Source organism: Hydra viridissima, unplaced genomic scaffold (genome assembly GCF_058129835.1).
Source record: "Hydra viridissima isolate aposymbiotic clone 2 unplaced genomic scaffold, HvirCarnegie_v1 scaffold_1, whole genome shotgun sequence".
Lineage (NCBI taxonomy): Eukaryota > Metazoa > Cnidaria > Hydrozoa > Anthoathecata > Hydridae > Hydra > Hydra viridissima.
The window spans coordinates 3,463,043-3,483,889 of NW_028324300.1; the positions used below are offsets into that span (position 1 = coordinate 3,463,043).

The following is a 20,847-nucleotide window of genomic DNA, read 5'->3' on the forward strand; positions in this document are numbered from 1 at the left end:
CTAACATAAGAAAAAGTGAACTTTTGTTAATTTGTAAAAATAACTAATCTTACTTTAGACCAAATTTTTGTAATACAGAGTAAAACTATTATGCTTTATAGTGTAATTATGTTTCCTTAATGTGTACTAACGAATTTTGTCAGGGATATTGACATGTAATTTTGTTGTTGTTTTGTTTTATTCATTTGTCACAAAAATAGTTTTGCATTGTTTTACTCAAACAACTCAAGTTTTGTCTTGTTAAATCCCAGAGTTGATGACTAAAAAACTCTCTTCAACAGAATTCTTCTCTTCAATCAAACTTTAAATAAACTAAGATAAATCTAGATGATTTTTTATTTTTACTTAAAGTTTGATTTAGAACAACCCAACAATTCTCATATAGCTTTCCAGTTGTTAAAAGTTACTTTTTATTATTTTTAACTTATATTTTCTAAGTATTATATTGCTTTAGCTTTTTTAGAAAAAAAGTTAATCAAAATATATTTATTTATTTATTTTTTTAGTTTTTTTTTAAAGAAATTACTTTCAATAAATTTGTTTACATAAAATAGTTATGCACATTTTATGTGAAAAAAATTTATCAAAGTAAAAAAACTTAGCTAGTAGGGCTTGAATAGTGTTGCTTACAATTATGGTAACAATAATTTTAAATGTAAATATAGTGGTGTAATTATCTCTATTTCATTTGTTAAATTTTTTAGTTCTTGGTTTAAAAGAAATAATACACATGTTGAGAAGATTTTCTCCTTTAGTAAAGCTGTTGAGAAATCAAACCTCTTTTGCTACCACTATTCAAAAGAGGTTATATGCTGTTAGTTATGAGAAAATTTTTCCACTAGAGGTAAGGTTTATTTATTGAGTGTCTTTACTCTAAAACAATTTTTTTTTTTTCTTTTTAGTTTTAGTATTTCAGTTGTATTGAATTGCTGTATGCTTTGACCTCAACTGATTTCTATTGATTATGTAAATGAATTTTTTTAAAATGTGAGTTTCTGTTTTTGTTAGGTAAATAAACCTAACAAAAAATAAAGGGAAATTTTATTGGAAACAATTAGAAATTCAGTTTTTTAAAAAAATATTTTTTAAATGTTGCAAGAGTTGTTTACATCTGTTATGCTTTAGTTGCTGTTTTTAATTGCTAAAATGTACTACTTATTGCTTTTGATTTTAAATGTTTTTATAAAAAAAAAGTGATTCAAAATTTATTGAAATATTACTTATTAAAATATACTTTAGTAAGTTAGATAGCTATGCTATATGTTGGGCAGTATTAATCTTTGGATTAGTTCTAGTAAATCTTAAAAACCAAATTAAAACGAGAGTTATGATATTTGATAAAAAATCATTTGACAATGGTATTGGAAAATCATTTTTTATTAAAAAGATATTATTGTTAAAAAAAAAAAAAAAAAAAAAAATACATTTTATTGTAGTTATAAAAACATGCTTTTAAGCCTAGTTAATGCAAATCTAGGAACTATTAAAAGGAAAGTGTTTAAATGTAAATTTCACAAGTGCAAACTCATTTGCAAATCATGATCTAATCAACTTAATCATCAAAATCTAATAATTAGTTTTAAAAAATGTTTTTTGGGAGGAGAAGTTAGAAGGAGAAAATCATAATGGAGTTTTGTTATTTTCTCTAATAAATTATAGATGGGGTTAAGTTCAAATTGTGCTAAATAATTTGATTTTAATTCTTTAACTGTCTTGTTCTGTTTTTTTCATATGGTAATTCTTTCTTACAATGGTTATTGATGTAAAACTTTTGTGTTTATGCTAGTTAACTTTTTTAAATTCTGTAGGAGCATAAATGTTTGAAACTTGTCTGTCATTTTGCATTTGCACTGGTGTACCTATTGATGGTATCTCCAGTTTGAATAAATTAAATAAATTCAAGCATGTAATTTAAACTAAAAAAATTTGAGTGTGCAAATAATATTTCAGGAATCCTATTACTGTAAAGTTTTGTTTTAAAAATGCTTCCAATTGATAATATCTCAGGGCTTTTAGCTTCAATAGTTAGGTGATTCTTTTGCTTAGAGATATTTTACACTCTAAAGAGATTTATTTATAATAAATCTGAAAATCTTCTTTAGTTTAAATATAAATATTTTATGTGGTCCTCACCTGGGACTTTTATATAGAGCATAAATTCTTTTTTATATAGGTTATTTTTTCATTATTTACAAACTTTTCATGTATTTCAACACTCACATTCTGTAAAAATTTCACAAGGTTTGTGTAAAATGATTACAAGGGCTTTTTTTTTTTTTTTTTTTTTTGCTGAGCCTGATACCTTTAATTGCATACTACTACTTTTAATTTGTCATTCTCACACATTTTTACAACCTCATCCACTCTCATCCACTCTCATCCATTAGCTTTATGGTACAAAAAAACTGGAAAGTCTATGTGTAGAAGTTGAATTAAAATATTACACTTCTTTGACATGATGCCAAGCTTTAACTGTGAAATGTTAAGTTGTAGAATTTTTGCTTTAACCAATTCATCACTAGTAATTTTTACATTAATATTTATGCTCAGTAGAGGATGCAGTTGTGCTTAATAGTATTCATGGATGGTATTATATTTTTATTTCATTGTAATGGATAAGTGGAGAAGTTAAAAAGTTATTACAACAAATAAGTTTACCTTAGAAAATGTAAAAAGAGATTTTTATCCCCAACACAAGCAAAAATTATGGTTTCAATGAGTGGATTGGTTTCTAATTGACTACCAGCATGTAAACAGTTTTTTCTGTTTCATGTGATCAATTTTAAAAGGATGGCTTCTACAATGTGAGTGTTGAAATATTAAAAATCAAAAAAAATTATTTTAAATAATTTTTTTGATAATAGCTTAGTTACTGTTTCTTTTTTCCTTTTTTTTTTTTTCTTTTTCATTTTTTTCATTTTTTTTTTTTTAGAAGTTTTGATGCTGCATGTCTTACATTAATTCTGACTTTTAACAAGTACAAAGAATAAAGTTCTCAACTAAAAATTCAACTCACTGCCTAAGATTCAGTATTTGCATAAAAATAAATTAGATGTTAAAAAAGCGGACTATTCTCATTGAATCCAAACTGTTTCTCCACATTGTTAACAGAGTAGTTTAATATCAAGACAGCGAGTTTGGCTAAAAAAATTGAATTATTGGTTCAATGGAATTAGCAATTAGTTCACCACTAAGATGATCAAAATATTATGAGACTTCAATAGAGAGCTGGACTTTTATAATATTGAAACTGCATACATTTATGTTCTTGCAAATTATAAATTTCATAGTATTTGTAGCATCTTTTTTTCTTTAGAAATTTTAAATGTTAAATTTGAACGCGTTTGAAAAGTAAGTATTTCAAATCAAGAGCCCTTACGTGAACGTGTGTACAGTTTCCATCTTGAAAAAATAAGTCACATTGAAGAACTCACATAACTATTTTAAAGCAGAGAAGATTCCATAATTTAGTATATAAACTATAATATATCATGCAAATAAAAGAATAGGACATAAACGCTCACCGAGAAGTGATCGGATTGCTAAAAAAAATTGCAAAGATATCGATTACTAAGATAAAAACCATGTTTGACAATCGTGATGGTGGCTGCTTTTTTATCGAAAAAGAAAGAAAAGAAAATGTAAGAAAGAAAGAAAATGTAAGAAAAAAAAGAGTCCCGAAAGAACTGAAGAACAAAAGCTGAAAGTTAGTACAATAGTCTTTATCGTAAAGTTAAATCATTTGAATGGTCTGTTGATGATAAATCTCACCTAACTCTCAAGCATGGTACGATTAATGGAATAATTTCTGTTTTAGTAGTTCTTTTTTAACTCCAGACATGGAGTTAGAGACTGCTAGAACAGAAGAGAAATAAAAGCTTTTGCACTTCCTATAATATTTTCAGAGTATTTCATTTTTGAATTGGATACTATCCACCATAAGTTAAAGAGTTTTAAGAACTTTGATGCTGAGTATTCATTAGGAAAATAATTTTGAATTGCAGCTGAAGTTCTTTCATGGAATATATTTAACAAGAAACTGACGTCGCGTTTATTGTTACCTACCCAGCAAGTACACAACGTTGAAATAACGTTGATCAACGTCGATCAACGTTATTTCAACGTTGTTTCAATGTTGTGTGCTTGCTGGGTAGAGTCTTTTTCTCTAATTTACATGCTTTTCTTAACCCTTTATGGGCCCTTGTTGCCATATGGCAACAAAAGATAAATGTAAGTATACCTAGTCTTTAATATTTCCCTATGTAAGACCAATGTTGCCAAATGACAACAATTTTTTTTTAGGAAATATTTGATTTCAAGAGAAAAAAATTTGAACTTTTTATCTTAGACTCTTAAATTTTCTGAAAATATTAACAATTTTTTTTAAAAAGTGTGTTTTTTAATTCGACCCATAAAGGGTTAAGTTAGCTGAAATGTTTTCATCTTTTTCATGTACTTTATGGAGCAAACCCGATGAAGTTTCTCCTGCAGACACTTTCATATTAAAACAGTAATCAGTGAACTGAAATGGCTGGAGATTGTAATCGGTGAACCGAAATCAGTGAAATGGTCGGAAATGTATGAAATCAGTAAAATGATGGAAAATATATATGAAATATGTGAAATGGCGGGAGATGTATGAAATCAGTTAAATAGTGATTAAAGGAGCTTTTTAACGTTAATCTATTTCTCAAATTTTTAAGCAGTTTGTAGTTATGCGTATTAATTTGTGTGTGGTTGAATAATAATGACGAAATGTGGTTGAAAAATGACGAAAGAGTTGTTCTTGGGGGTTTTTTAAAATCATACTTTTCCTTCAGGAAGTTGGCTAATTGGAAAACTATTCATTTTTCAAAAAGATAATGGCCCTAAGCTTTCCTCAAATCTTTTTTAGTAGTCATTTAATTGAGTTAGAAAATGATGAAATAATTGAAAGAATGATTTCAATTATTCATCATTTTCTAAATCACTTAAGCTCTCCCCTTGGTGATTTATTTTTTCACATTTCTAATTCATCCTATAAAAATTGAATTTTTATAGGATGAATTAGAAAGGTGAAAAAATAAATGACCAAGAGCGAAAAAGATATGTGGCAAAAACTTAAAAGTAAGTGGCATAAAATAAAAACTGCCAATTTTGAGAAATTAAGTGCTTGTTTTGATATGCTTCTGGCTTCAAACAGTTTCTATAACATTTTCTTTCAGGTGAGCTCCCTCTTAATCAAAATATAAATAAAAAAGAATGCTTAACTAAAAGACTAGTTTTTTTCATCTAAGTATATCTTTCTCATGATTAAAATTTGGTTCCGACATACCTTCTAGCTACTATGCAAAATCTGTTGAGAAAAAGCTTTTGAATGTTCCAGAATGTTCCATTTAAGACTTTTGAATGTTCCAGAATGTTCCATTTAAGACTTTTGAATGTTTTAGAATGTTCCATTTAAGACTTTTGAATGTTCCAGAATGTTCATTTAAGACTTTTGAAAGAAGAAGTTTATAAAAACAATTGCTGAAACATTTAATCAACTTGTATCTAATTTATACCTCAAAAGAATCGATCCTGAAACTGTACAAAGCCTGTGTGTATTAGTCAAGTCTCGATTTGACTTCTTTTCCTACATGTATAGTGCTAATCAGGGAAATTAGCACGCTCATGTTATGAAAATTTCAATTCTATTTCGTTGCATTATAAGTATAAATTCGTTCGATATCGAACATATAATCTACTATGGGTATATTTGGTTTTTAAAGAAATATTCTTATAATCTGAGTTTTTCCCCAGTTTTTAATCAAAGTTTAGTTTCTATTGCATAATTTTGGCTGGATACGTAATTAACACTGTAAAGTTCATTTATCAAAGTAAGTTTCTGTTGTCAAGAAAGTTGGTAGCATCTTAGTGGATAGTACATGACTTTCAGATTAACAACTTTCTTTCACTCAACAAGTATTTCTTTTCAGATAATCACTCCACAAGTTTTTCTTTTATTACATTAAATGTCAACTTAGGTTCCAAAAAATCAAGATTCGCCGGAAATTATATTGCACTACGTTTTGTTGCGTAAAGTGCTGCTGAAACTTATCGTGTAGTCTCTATCGTGTAGTCGTGATTGTTCATGACAATGTTCCATCCAATAGAAGTTGGAGAGAATGGTTTCAGCGATACAGAAACAACGGTTTTAATGTCAAAAAATAAACGCGCTGATGCACTAAATTCGAAGTTGAAGATTCTGAGTCATTACTCGTCAAACACTCCATGTCAAACACTTAAAGAGGTCCATGTCAAACACTTAAAGAGCTGTCAGACTATTTTAGTGTTGACTGTATGCGAGCGTTAAGAATCGATTGGACTAATTCACAAACTAGAAAATGTGCTAACACATGACTCGAAGGAAAGAGACATTCAATAGTGGTTAGTAATCTTAGAGTTGTTGCTTCAAAGAACATGAAAGTTTGCATAAAATTGTTATCGGAGATGAGAAATGGAGTCATTACGATAACTCTAAGAGATAGTTCGCATTATTTTATTAGATTACCGTATATGTAAAATTTTTACAAAGTTTATTTTTTAATAAATTTATTGTTAAATGTCATGACGAGGTGGCCGAGTGGTTAAGGCGATGGACTGCTAATCCATTGGGCTCTGCCCGCGTGGGTTCGAATCCCATCTTCGTCGGAACTTTTCATTTGCTTTTTAGTTATAATTGTTATTTTTTATTTTTAACTTTTTATTGTTATTATTATTATTATTACTACTACTAAGATTTAAATAATGTTTTTAAAAATATTTTTTAAAATAAGCTACAAATTTAGTTTAGGTTAAGCCACAAGTTCTTTTTCAATAAATTTTAAGTAAAGTTTCCCAATAGTTTTATTTATTGCCGTAAATCATTGACAAATTTTTCTTGCGTAATAAAACATGGCCACGTTACACGAGAAAATGGAAGACTTAAAAATAGAGAAGAATCCCTCTGAATTACCAGAAAATGTTGAAAAAGTAGAAGAAAACCCTTCTAATTTATTGCCAGAGAAAATTAAAAAAGAAAAAAATAAAAAGTCCGGAGTTTCTGATAAGAAAGCTGGCAATACTCTTGAGGTAGGTAATCAAATAAAAATAGTGGTTTATAAATACTTTACAGTTAAATGCATTTTTTTGAACATACACATAGAAAATTGTATATTTTTTACTTTAATTATAATTGGAATGTTTATAGATATAGATTTGTCTTTGATTTTGTTCATCCTCTTAATTTGTGTTACTAAACTACTGTATTACATAAATATAATATTATTTCAAGTTAATTCATATATTTCTTTTTTTTTTTACAGATGGATCCTCCTCCAAGTTTTATTGCTGATAGAATTAAAATGTTTGACAAACTCAAATTAGAATATGATGAGGAAATAAAAGGTACATATACACATATATTATTAAATATTTTGTTACATATTTTATAAGGTATTACAGTGGTTTCAAAAAAATAGAAGCATTAATCTTGTTGGTGATTCTTTTTTATGACCAGTTCAGTAGCATATAATATTTTTTTATCAGAATATCAGAAAGTTAGGATAAATCAAAATGGTTTGTGAAATGGAAAGTGAAACAACAATGTGGTAAATGTAAGTATGAAGGATGGCTCTAGGACCAATAACAAATAGTGCATTTACAAATATAATTAAAATAACAGGTGGCATCCAACTGCATCCAAAATCTGAAAAGTTAAAAGAAGATATAAAGTTCAATAACATTCTTATAATTTGTCAATAAGAGTCAATTGAAGATAAAGTTATTGTGAACTGACCAACCAATGAAAACTTTGAAAAGTATGTTTCTTGAAACAAACTTAGAAACATTTTAGTTAAAAGAGTTTAAGTGTGCTAAAAGTTTTAAAACTTTTAGTTAAAAGTGTTTATGCAGCTATTAAAAAAAAAATTTTTCCTGTTAGTGTTTGAGGCTGTTTTAATTTTATTGGGGTATGTTTGTTTAATATCTATAGAGGTTGAAGAAACACATCTACATAGAGATGTTAAATAACTAAATGGTTCAATTAACAGATACACTGATTGGTTGAATTGAATAATGGCAATATTAACAAGATACAGTTACTGTTCACACAGTCAAAAGTTAAATGAAAGAAAATGAAATATGCCAGTTAAATCAACAGATTCAAATTCAAAACAAAGAGTTTATCTAGGTCTGAAAAAAAAAAACATGTGGGGGGTATTATAAGTTCTAGCTTTGATCAAATGTTTTGCCATTCCTAATTTATAATTTTTTATTTGATTTATTTTATTGTGGTGTTCAATAACATTTTGTAATTTAGTTGTATATATTAGCATGACACCCTGATGCAATATTTTTTTGAGAACAATTTTTCAATTTGAGAATATAAATAAAAGTTTAGGTCAATGTCTTCTTTAGTTTTTCTTTTATTTAAGTAATTTTAAACAAAAAAAAAAAATAATAGATGATTATTTTCTACAAAAATCAAACTTTTATACTAATATATAATCTTTTAAAGTTAACTGCAATTGTGCAAATCCTTGAAATTTAATTTGAAAATTTAGTAAATAAAAGCAGTATTTTTACTTTCTATTTTATAGCTTTCATGTTATGTTAATTATTTGTTGCTTTTATTCAGCAAAAGAAAAATTACCAATCAAAGTAGTATTGCTTGATGGAAAGGAAGTTGATGCACTTTCATGGCAATCCACTCCTTACCATATTGCTCAAGGAATCAGGTAGAATTTCTCTTTGTCTTTTAGTGTAATTTTTGTAAAAAATATAAAGTCTTGATCCTTTAATTGATATTTTTATATTCAATATTTTATTAAGAAATAATTTTGTTAAAATTATAAAACAAGCAAGACATAATTTTTCAACAAACAATAAATTTTATTACTTTTTAGCCAAGGGTTAGCTGATAATTCTGTAATTGCCAAGGTTAGAGCATTTTAATTTGGTTAGAGTTTAATGGTTGTTGATCTTTGCACTTTTTATGCAGAGCAAAGTAATATTTTTTAATCTGTGAAAAAATTTTTTAGATAAAATAAAAAATTTAAACAAGATTTTTAGTAATTGTTTAAAATAATTAAAACAGTATTTCAGTTGTTATGCTTAACAAACATATATCATACCTTCACCAACAATGAGAAGGAATAGTATATTCATATCTAAAACAGAAAATAATATAATTACATTAAGATTTTTATATATAAAATACCATGTCAGAAAAATATCTGAAACAGAAAACATTATTGTAATAGGCTTAATATACTTGAACGTGCTGCATATATATTCTCCCATAAAATTGTAGTAAAATATACTTTTAATATTTAAGTCATAAAAGAAATGTTAACACATGTATTAATATATTAAGCTATAAATATTTTACAATTCATTTTACAATTAGCCATTGATTTTAATTTTTTATAAATAAAATGGATTGATAGCAGTAGTGTTATAGTGAGTTCAGATCATTATAGTGAGTTTGATAGTAAGAAACTACTCAAATCGTATTCTTTCCGAATTTCAGAAGTCCAACAACTAATCTACAAGCATACTTAATCTTGTATTTAGAGAATCTTTAAATTTTATTTCTGAATTTCCACCCAACCTGCCTTTAGGTAACATCATCCTGCCATGCTGTATTTTCATGGAATAACCTAGTAAAAACTGATAATATCAATAAAAAATTAGTTCAAGTTTTCTTATTTAGAAAAGGGGACAATTTCAAAATTATTGATTACTCCTGTTCAATTAATTGTAAGGAAATATTTAGAAATTTCAATACTAAGTATATATGCTTGCCTGTGGTAAGTTTTTCCCATAATTTAAAGAATATATTTAATTAAGACAAGATTTTATCTGAAATTAAGTAAATTTTCAATTAAAAAAAAAAAAAAAAGGTAGAAGTAATTACAATCCATATATAAACAGCAAACAAAAATACAAGAAAACAATTCAAACATTAAGGTTTCTAAATGGTACAATTAATGAGAATCTTAGATATTTCTAATTTTTTGAACTTCTATTTTCATTCGGTATATACTCATGGCAAAGATTAAACCCTTTCAATCATTTATCCTATCACTCAAGTTTACTGTGAAAATTATATAAATAATATAATCGATTTACAAGAAATTGTTTTTCAATCAATCAGAGATGATTGAGATCCTGAATTCTGATACTTAAGTACACTATTCACTGATGACTTTTTAGATCAAATTAGACAGAGTTTTAGGTTTAATCAGACATACATTTTCATTCTTAAATGGTGAAATATATATATATATATATATATATATATATATATATATATATATATATATATATATATATATATATATATATATATATATATATATATATATATATATATATATATATATAAATATCTTGAATATGTATCTTCTATTTGGAATCTTTTTCTGAAAAAAGATATCTTTCTTATTGAAAGGGTAACAGCAGAGCAACAAGACTTATTCCAGGATATTTAAAGATAAGTCATGAAGAAAGATTAAAAATACTAATTTTAACTAAAAGAAGAGAGGTGATTTGATTAGCTTCTTCAAGTGTGTTAATAATTTTTATCAGCTAGATATCATATCTCCCTTGAGGAACTTTTTCTGACCAAAAGAACTTGCAGATAAGATATATTTCAGAGAATAGTAGTTATTCATTTAGAAGAAATCTTTTGCTAATTGTGTTACATCAATTTGGAATAACAATTTGCTATTTAATGGTGAACAAATCATTTTAGTGACCAATATCAAGAAAATCTTATTGAATTGTGTTAAAATCAAATTTATAAATTGTAGTTTGCTGCAAAAGTTTAGTGAGCTTTTGCTTATCACAGCTAAATAAATATATTCAAAAAGCCTTCTTTTGCTGTATTAGAAATGCCAAGCCCTTTAGTCACTTTTTTTGTGCTTCTTGGATTTGTCTCCTAACTTCCTAATCTCTTGGTACAAGCTGAATGCTTTCTTCCTGGAATTGGATTGCATTCTGCTGGTTGTATCTCCTGATATCTTTTCTATTTATTGTAAACTATTTTCTGCAGACATTTACCTGTTTCATAATGTCCTCATATTGTTTGAACTAGGCTTTTTCAGAACAACAATTTGAGTTAAGACAAAAAGAATACATTTTGTTTCAGGACTTGATTTGAACTACTACATATATATAAACAAAACTAGATTTGAAATACTATATATAAAAATAAAAATCTTAATGTATTTGTATATATTTGCTAATTACATTAAAGCAATCCATAAATATATGCCACACTCTGTATATATTAATTGATTAAAATCCAACATAAATATTGTCTCTATGTGATGTGTTGAAGAAAAACTAGAGAAGTGTTTGAAACTAGTGTTCAGAATACTATCAAGTTCAACCTATTCAGGTTGCTGATCTAAAAACTTTGTTGTTCAGTGTAATTATTCTTTTTGTACTTGATTCTGATGTCTTTAAAGTACAGAAGCACACTAGCCCTGTTTCTTAAGCTCTGATGTACAAACTTCTGGTTTTAATGTCTGTGATTATCTCATAATACTTGATTTGATGTGGCTTTTGTCAGAAATGTTTAAATGAATTATTGAATTGCATTTTTAAAAGATTCTTCTATTCTGCAAAATATAATTTAAATATATTAAAGAATAAACCTTTTTTATTATTAAGTTATTTTTCTGATGAAAAGTTCCAAAATTCAATGCACATTCCAGTTATTTTATCCAATTAGGTTAAAAATATTCCTATTTTATTCTAAAACACTTTCATAGCTGTCAACAAGTTTGTAGCTCTCATGAAAACATGGCTACTGTCAATAGGAAAAATATATTTTTCTAACTTAAAACATAGGTTTGTAAAATTGAGGGTAAAACCTAAGTTTTGGGGTTAAACTGGTTGAAAACTCTTTTTTTGATGATGCAATGTCCGTATGTAAACTTTGTTTTGGATAAATTTGATTAGGTAAATGGAGAATTGTGGGATTTGGATCGTGTGTTAGAAGGTGACTGTAAAATGGAGTTTCTAAAGTTTGAGCAAATTGAAGGTCTGTTTTTATTTTACATATAAATATAACAATGAACTTTTCACTTTTCTTTTTTGAATTTTTACCTGTAACTGATATTTGCAAAAGTTTATGATCTAATTAATTGGAAAGTAAGATTGCAATCAAGTCTTTTAGTTACTAGCATGTATATTTATTAGCACTTATTCCTTGCTCTTTATGTTAAATGATCCTTTAAAAGTGAACTAGACCAACATGCTCTTTAACTGACTGGTATAGAATTTGATTGTTTTTCAACCAAAAATAATAATTAGAAAACCCACTATTAGTTAAGTAATCTGCAGAATTTTATTTTTTTTTTTTTTTACTATGGTTAGTTGAACAGATTGCTTGTGTTAATCTTTGAATAGTTAGTTTAACATTTTATTTTTTTCTATTTTTTACTTTTATATTAGGCCAGCAAGTATTTTGGCATTCTAGTGCACATATTCTTGGAGAAGCTATGGAACGTCATTATGGTGGGTGTTTATGCTATGGTCCACCAATTGAAGAAGGATTCTATTATGATATGTGGACAGATAGGCAAGTTTCAACCCATGATTTTGGAAATCTTGAAACTCTTACAAAAAATATTATCAAAGAGAAACAACAATTTGTACGTTTAGAAATGAAGCGAGAAGACTTACTTAAAATGTTTGAGGTAGTAATAAAATCTTCCAACATTCAGTATTCAGTATTTTATAATTTTAAAAAGCAAATAATATTGTTGATATTGTTAGTGTGTTAATTTTTTGTTAGTATAATGAGTTCAAACTAAGAATCATCAATGAGAAGATTACTACTCCAACAACTACTGTATACAGGTAAATTGTTTAAATTTAACACTATTAGTGCTACTTACATAAGCAATTTTATTTCTTATATCAATTTGTATGGTGATCTTTGTTACTAACATTAATATTTTAATTTTCAGATTATCATTTTAATTTGAAGTTTTAATCATTAAGTAAAACAAAAGTTGTATTTCATACCATTAGATGTATTACAAGTAAGAATAATAACAATATCAATAACTCATTATAGTCTATTAAAAAAAAACTGGAAAACTGATAAATTCAAAGTAGTAATTTATGTTTGAATGCCAGTTCAGAAGTTTAAAAAAAATTCCCTATTGTTTTTTGTTGTTGTTGTTGTTGTTTTTTAAAAAAAATTAGAAAAAAAGAAAAAGCTCTTTAATTTTCAGATGTGGTCCATTGATTGATTTATGTCGTGGTCCTCATGTTAGACATACTGGAAAAGTAAAAGCCTTAGCTGTCACCAAGGTAAATTGTCTGTGTAGTTTTTAAAGCAATTTTTCTATTTCTTTATTTATTTTTCTATTTCTTTATTTATTTTTCTATTTCTTTATTTATTTTTCTATTTCTAAGTATGTGCTTATGTTTTTTTTGTCTTTGTATGGTCAATACTATAATTGACTTTTTAGGCTTTTAGACGGCTATTGCAAAAAAACATATTTTGAAACAACATTTTAGATAACACATCACAATAGCACCAACAACATAACAATCAACAAAGTTAACAAAATAGCATCAATACAATCACAGTATATTTTTATAATAGTTACAAATACACAGAAGAAACATGTTATCAAAATACCACGTTCTTATTGATAGGCTATTAATAAGAATAGTTTCACTAAAAAACACGAATTCCCTTTATCATATTCTATCACTGTTCCTTATTGCTCAACTGTATTTTTAATAAACATTTTAATATATAACATATAACAAATATATATTAAAATGCATTTAGAACAATATACGTTAAAATGCATGAGAACAACTCTTTTTAGAACTCAGCAACTTATTGGGAAGGAAATAAAGATGCAGAAAGTTTGCAGCGTTTATATGGAATTTCTTTTCCAAATGATAAAATGGTAGAAATTCAAGTACTTCTTATGAAATAATGTGACTACCAATATCTTTAGTTTTTTCTATTTTTATTTTTTTTTTATTTTTTATTTATTTATTTTTTTTTTTTATTATAGCTGAAGGAATGGAAACACTTTCAAGAAGAGGCTGCAAAAAGAGATCATAGGAAAATTGGAAAGGTTAATTTTTTTTTTTTTTTTTTGGTTTTTTCTGTTGATTGAAGAATAATATGTTGCTCATCAATTGATTGGTTGATTGTTTGGTTCATTGATTGATGACTTTTTTTTTTTTTTTTTTATCAGGAACAAGAATTGTTTTTCTTCCATGACTTAAGTCCTGGGTCAGCATTCTTCTTACCAAAAGGAGCGTGTATTTACAATACTTTAGTAGATTTTATTAGAGTAAGTAAATTAAAGATACTTTAATTATTAGTTGTTGTCAGTCTGAAAAAAATTAAAAATGCAGGTTTAAACTTTGGCTTTTTTTTTTTCTTACATACTATTAAAGCAAAAAAATTGGTTCTAAAATTAAAAGCAATTATAAGCTCTACTGTATAATTTCACTTGTAGGGAAAATCCCCCACATCTGTTTAAAAAAATCTGATTAAAATTTTATGTTTTTTTTTTCTGATAAGTTTTTGGTCTGAGAATACCACTCTTCTTTAACTATAAAATTATTTTAAGTCTGAATATGTTACTCGTGGCTTCCAAGAGGTTATTACACCAAATATGTTCAGCACTAAACTTTGGGAACAGTCAGGTCATTGGCAGCATTATGCGGTTAGAATAGTTGTACTTTTTCTTTTGAAATCTTTCTTTTTTATTTCAATAATTTTTATCTTTAAAGTTTCTGTATTGTTATTTTTTATTTTATAGAACAATATGTTCTCCTTTGAAATTGAAAAGGAACGATTTGCTTTAAAACCAATGAACTGCCCAGGACATTGGTAAGTTATTTTTAGTGGTTTTTTAGGTAAGAAATATTTTAACATATTCAATTGATGTTAATGAAAAATATTACTTAAATTTTGAAAATGACAACCAGTGTTTATTACATTATTTATTTAAATATTTGTATTATTATAAAAAATGAATGATTTATTCTGATTAATTATAATATTCCGATTTATAGATAATATCGTTATTAGAAAAAATGATATCATCTATAATTTGGAATGCTAATAATAATAATAAATAAAAATTAATCAGAATTATGATGATATTATCTTTAATATTTAATATAATTATATTATTATAATTAAAATGTTTAACATAATAATAAGTTGTGTAGTACCTAAATTATTTCTTTTCATTTGAACAGCGTTATGTTTAACAATCGTCCTCGTTCTTGGCGTGAGCTTCCTCTTCGTTTTGCTGATTTTGGTGTTTTACATCGCAATGAGTTATCAGGTGCATTAACTGGTCTTACTAGAGTACGAAGATTTCAACAGGATGATGCTCATATATTCTGTACATTGGATCAAGTAAGTTAACAGCAGCTTTTTTTTTTTTTTGTTAAAGTTGAAAAAATAAAATTGATATTTTTTTATGTATTAATTTAGTGAGATTTCTGAAGTTGCTGAATGTTTTTAGTTTATTTCATAATTAGAAATCCAAATTAACTGAGTTGATTAAAAACTGTTACTATTTTAAGATTTAAAAAAATTTATGCTATACTCTATTATTAAAATGTTTTTTTTTGTTGTTGTTGTTTTATTATTTTATTATTTCTTTCTTTAGGTTGAATCAGAAATAAAAAGTTGTTTACAATTTCTTCGCCATGTTTATTCAATCTTTGGGTTTACATTTAAATTGTTCCTTTCTACAAGACCTGATAAATATCTAGGAGATATAAAACTGTGGGATCATGCAGAAAAAGTAAGTTAACCTTATGATGTTTAATCAGAAGGTTTTTGCAACATACATATCTATATACATGCATACATACATACATACATACATACATACATACATACATACATACATACATACATACATACATACATACATACATACATACATACATACATACATACATACATACATACATACATACATACATACATACATACATACATACATACATACATACATACATACATACATACATACATACATACATACATACATACATACATACATACATACATACATACATACATACATACATACATACATACATACATACATACATACATACATACATACATACATACATACATACATACATACATACATACATACATACATACATACATACATACATACATACATACATACATACATACATATATATATATATATATATATATATATATATATATATATATATATATATATATATATATATATATATATAAAGGAATCATTAAGTTGTGTCAATATATATTTATCTTTAGCAATTAGAAAGTTCATTAAATGATTTTGGTGATGCATGGGAACTGAATCCTGGAGATGGAGCTTTTTATGGCCCTAAGGTAAATAAAAAAACCTTAAGTTAAAAATGATGGAGTATTTAATTTTGTTAGATTAAATTTAACATGCTTTTATTTTCAGATTGACATTCAGATTCGAGATGCTCTTCGTAGATATCATCAATGTGCAACTATTCAGTTAGATTTTCAGTTACCTGAGCGTTTTAATCTCACTTATGTGAGGTATTGTGAAAAAAAAAACTTAATTTTTAATAATTCCTTTTTTATAAAACCACAACGTTTTTTGAAATTATTTTTAGTGAAAAGTTGCAATTATTCTTTTTCTTTTTTTTTTGCAATATTCTAAGACATTGTTTAAAAGCCTTTTATCATTTAGCGGTGATGGTGATGATCAAAAGCGACCTGTTATTATTCATCGTGCCATTCTGGGCTCAGTTGAAAGAATGATTGCAATTTTAACAGAAAACTATGGTGGAAAATGGTAACATTTTTATTTTAACATTGTTAAACTTTTTAAGATTTTTAGCATTTATCTGTCAAACATTTTTGTTTCAACTTATTTGTAAATTTTTAAAGATTTATTTAAGGCCATTTTGGTTGTCTCCCATTCAAGCAGTTGTTATTCCAGTTAGTAACAAGTTTGATGACTATGCCGTTAAGGTCAGTTGTTACTTTGTGATATTTAAAAAATGAGAAAAATGTTTTTATGATTTCATTTGATTTCTTCAAACCTTTATACTTTTTCTGTTTAAGCTGAAGAAGCAAATAACCTTTTTTAAAATTATCTTCATCTTTTTTTCTAGGTTCATAAGTTCCTGCAGGCTGGGGATTTTAAAATTGATATTAATTTAGATGCGGGTGAAACTTTAAACAAAAAGATCAGGAATGCTCAGCTTATGCATTATAACTTTATTTTGGGTGTGTTTTTTCTTTTATTATCATAGCTGTGAAAAATAAACATACGTATAATTACGCCATATTGTTGGCTGGCCTTTATGGTATTTCGTAGTAAATTTAATGTCTGTAACTTTTTTGTTAAAATATTGAAATATGCTTAATTGCTTTTTTTTTAATTTAGTTGTGGGTGATAAAGAGATGTCTTCAAACACTGTTAACGTACGAACGCGAGATAACAAAGTGCATGGGGAGAAGTCTCTCGAAGTTGTTCTTGCACGATTTAATGAACTTAGAATATCAAAAAAAGATGACAGCGAGAATGAGTTTTAGTTTAAATGACTCACTTTAAATAGTTATGAAAGCGCACTCTGAAAAAACGGTACAAAATATTGACGTTAGGTGCGAACTACGTAAAATTATTTTTCATATTTGTTAGTTGCATCATTTATTTGTAGGTATTTATATATAAAAAATTTAAAGGTTTATATAAAGTTTCTTTATAAAAACCTCAAGTCATGAATGTAAAAATTTTTCGAACACCTGTTTTTGAGTTTATCAGTTCACTTTTCCATTGTGTAAAAAACTATGATGCCAATGAAAATGTTTTTTTTCGTTGAAATTTAAACTTGATGCTGTTTTTCGCACTCGTGATCACTTATGATAACTGAGAGCGCCGTCCTAATATATTAAGCGCCCGATTTTTTTCACCACTTAAAAGTTCTTTACATTCTTTTAAGTGATAAAATATCCTTCACGGCTGCAATTTGTAACAGCAACACTTAAAAATGCGTATCTATTTAGGAAATTTAGACTTAGCTTTTAAATCAATTATTGCCTATGTGTGGAATTAAGTTTCGCAGTAGATAAATTTTCTCCATTTTGTTTTTTCTTGAAATTGTTTAAATTGAGTCCATTCTTTAATAAAATGATGCTAATGATCCTCAACATATTCAAAACTTTGTAGCATTCTTTTTAATTTTGTCTTCATTTCATTTTTTTCATATTGACAAGAAAGTTAAATCTTGAGTAAAAGGCTCACTTAATCTTGAATTTGTAATATTACGTCATCAATAATCACATGGTATGTATTTATACGGAATACGACATTGGTATCAAATTTATCTATGCTGACGTAATTTGTCGTACTGTTTTTTTTTTCTTTTGCGTAATTCTACTCGTTTCATCCTGACAGTTTGATACTTTCCGATTTGTAAATGGTGAAGAAATTCTGTGTTGATTTTAAGAATTAGTATAAAGAGTCTAGCAATTCTTTAATTTTAGTATCACCAAATGATGTGTAAGTTTTATCTCCAATTCTGATATTTCCCTCTAAGATTTTATTACAAAAGTAGTTTCCAGCGAGTTAAAATCATTTATGAGCCCTTAAGTTTCATCTTTAGTGCCATACTTTTGAATAATATCTTTTTCCAAAGCAACTTAAAACTTTGCAGAGCCGGAAAACCACTACGCTCACTGAATGGGCTCTTACTGACCAACCAGTGTTGATAAATTTTTTAAGAACTTTGTTTCTGGGTGCTGACAAACTTAGAAAAAGTCTTACTATTTTTGTGCGGGAAAAGGAGGTGTAAAAACATTCAAGAAAACATTGTTTCATACTTTTTAAATGTTATTGACTTATTTTCTTTTAGGACGTGTGTACATAAAAGAAAGTTAAGAATATTTTTTTTAGGGTTTACCAAACAGCTGATGCGTTGGGCTAGCCGATAGTTATGTGGCTAAAGTTCCCTTGATAATCCAAATGATTTTGCCAAAGAAGCAAATAAGAATGTTATAATCCATCTCCAAGTTCGTAATTTATTGTAAACCTTGCAATCATTCTCTATAAATTATAAAGATGAGAGCAACAAAATGAGGATCTCAAACGAGATTATTATGGTGAAAAATATACCGCAAAAGTACATTTCTATCTATTTTAAAAGAATTAAGTCTATAAATGTACTCAAGGAAAAAAATTTAATCTATATCTTAAATGTTGTCTATATTCATGTTGTCCTTATGTTGTCTTGCCTCACCATTGCGATAAGCTCGCTTACTCGAAAGTCTCTCTTTTTGAAATTTTTTATACTACAAAATCTCATTGTAATGTGCGTATTTTAACTTCACTGTTTGACGATAATTAAAGTATTTTGGCATGTATTATTTTTAATTCGCCATTAATGAGATGAAGATGGAAATTTCTTTACAAAAAATTTGTTAATGTCGGACTATTATTCTGTCTAATTACTTAAAAAAATTCATAGGGAAAAAAATTTCACTAATCGATCACAAATGAATAGTTTAAAAAATGAACGATCATCTTGTGGATGTAGTTTATATGAGCGTCAAAGAAAATCTTCTTTGACGTTTTTTACGTTCTTAAATTTTAATTTCATTTTGAATTTTATTCTTCACACTTCACAATAAACTCTTTTAAAAGCCCTAAATGTAACAACATAATTGTTTTTTTTATGGTTGGTTAAAAAACCAATTATATCGAAAGAGTCATCAAAGTGGGGATGTGTGAGACGTTTAAAAGATAGCTTTTTAACATTTTATTTCAAAGGTCATGTAGCATCTCATAGCTCTAATCGACTTTTAAATCTCATAGCACCTCATAAAAATTATTGTGGGTCGAAGAAAGCTTAAAAAGTTTTTTTAAGTTAAAATTTAAAGAAGTTTCTCATTGGATCATTCTGCAATTTTAAGTTTTGCTTTTTTTTATTTTCGTTAAGTTGAACTTTCATTCATAAAAACGTTTTCATGAAATTTTGAAAAAACTTAGTTATAAATTCACCTAACATCGTATTAAAACCTTTGTTTAAATAAATTGTTTTTAGACAAAATGTACAAAATATTTCCCTAGGAAGCCCCACTTATTATATTAGATTATGTAACAAAACAAGTTGTTGTTGCTGTTTTTTGTTTTGTTTTTAAATTGACCAGACTTTAACTTTTGAAAAAGTCAGTTATCATTAGTACTTAAAATTTCAGTTTCAATGTAATTTCCTCTAGAAACAAAACCAGAGCGTTGATATTGTTTTTGATGAAGTAGTATTTTTACTTGTAGCCAGAGGCTATAATGTAGTTAATTCTAAAGATACTTAAGTTTTCAGACCGTAATTTTTATTTCTTTTTTGAAAAATTATTTCTATTAGAGAGAAATATTAGAGAGAAACTATTAGAGAGAAATAAATGACAAAAAGTTATAACTACAGAAGAAATAAAAATCATCGTCATAATGCTAAAATAATCTCTTTCATGTTTCTCATATAAAACTCATCTTTGCTCCGTACAATGCGCAAAGGATGCAAAAGCATTTTACAGTGCGAACTCGCATAATTAGTTCGCTTGAACAAGCCTGTCAACCTATAACCATTGAATGCATATGGATCAACGATCATTAGAGAGAAGGGATAGATAATAGTTGAGGAAATAAACTCGGATAAGAAGACTAAGATTTTTAAAAATATACATCAATGTGAATAAAACATTGCGGACATCACAGCGCATGTATGGCTTTTCTATAATATTTTGATAAAATTATTTACAAAAAGATATATTACAAAAACTTG

General features: G+C 26.7%; 1 protein-coding gene and 1 non-coding gene across 3 annotated transcripts; both read left to right on the forward strand.

Moving 5' to 3' along the window:
* Positions 1 to 705: 705 nt before the first annotated feature.
* On the forward strand, positions 706 to 17,876 carry LOC145187272 (threonine--tRNA ligase 1, cytoplasmic-like). Of its 2 annotated transcripts, none has more exons than XM_090094427.1 (21): positions 706 to 844; positions 7,326 to 7,407; positions 8,639 to 8,738; positions 8,907 to 8,940; positions 11,974 to 12,055; positions 12,469 to 12,713; positions 12,812 to 12,876; positions 13,257 to 13,335; positions 13,866 to 13,949; positions 14,061 to 14,123; positions 14,247 to 14,345; positions 14,628 to 14,723; positions 14,820 to 14,890; positions 15,265 to 15,427; positions 15,684 to 15,821; positions 16,343 to 16,420; positions 16,500 to 16,600; positions 16,755 to 16,859; positions 16,966 to 17,038; positions 17,182 to 17,296; positions 17,457 to 17,876. In XM_090094427.1, exons 1-21 carry the CDS (start codon positions 731 to 733, stop codon positions 17,603 to 17,605), a joined length of 2,136 nt encoding a protein of 711 aa, XP_089950553.1. In that variant the 5' UTR covers positions 706 to 730; the 3' UTR covers positions 17,606 to 17,876. The 2 variants fall into 2 exon arrangements, with proteins under 2 accessions (XP_089950553.1, XP_089950547.1); XM_090094421.1 differs by lacking the exon at positions 706 to 844 and adding an exon at positions 6,842 to 7,092.
* On the forward strand, positions 6,591 to 6,672 carry Trnas-gcu (transfer RNA serine (anticodon GCU)). The gene has a single exon. It is a non-coding gene; the product is annotated as a tRNA-Ser (tRNA).
* Positions 17,877 to 20,847: the final 2,971 nt, after the last annotated feature.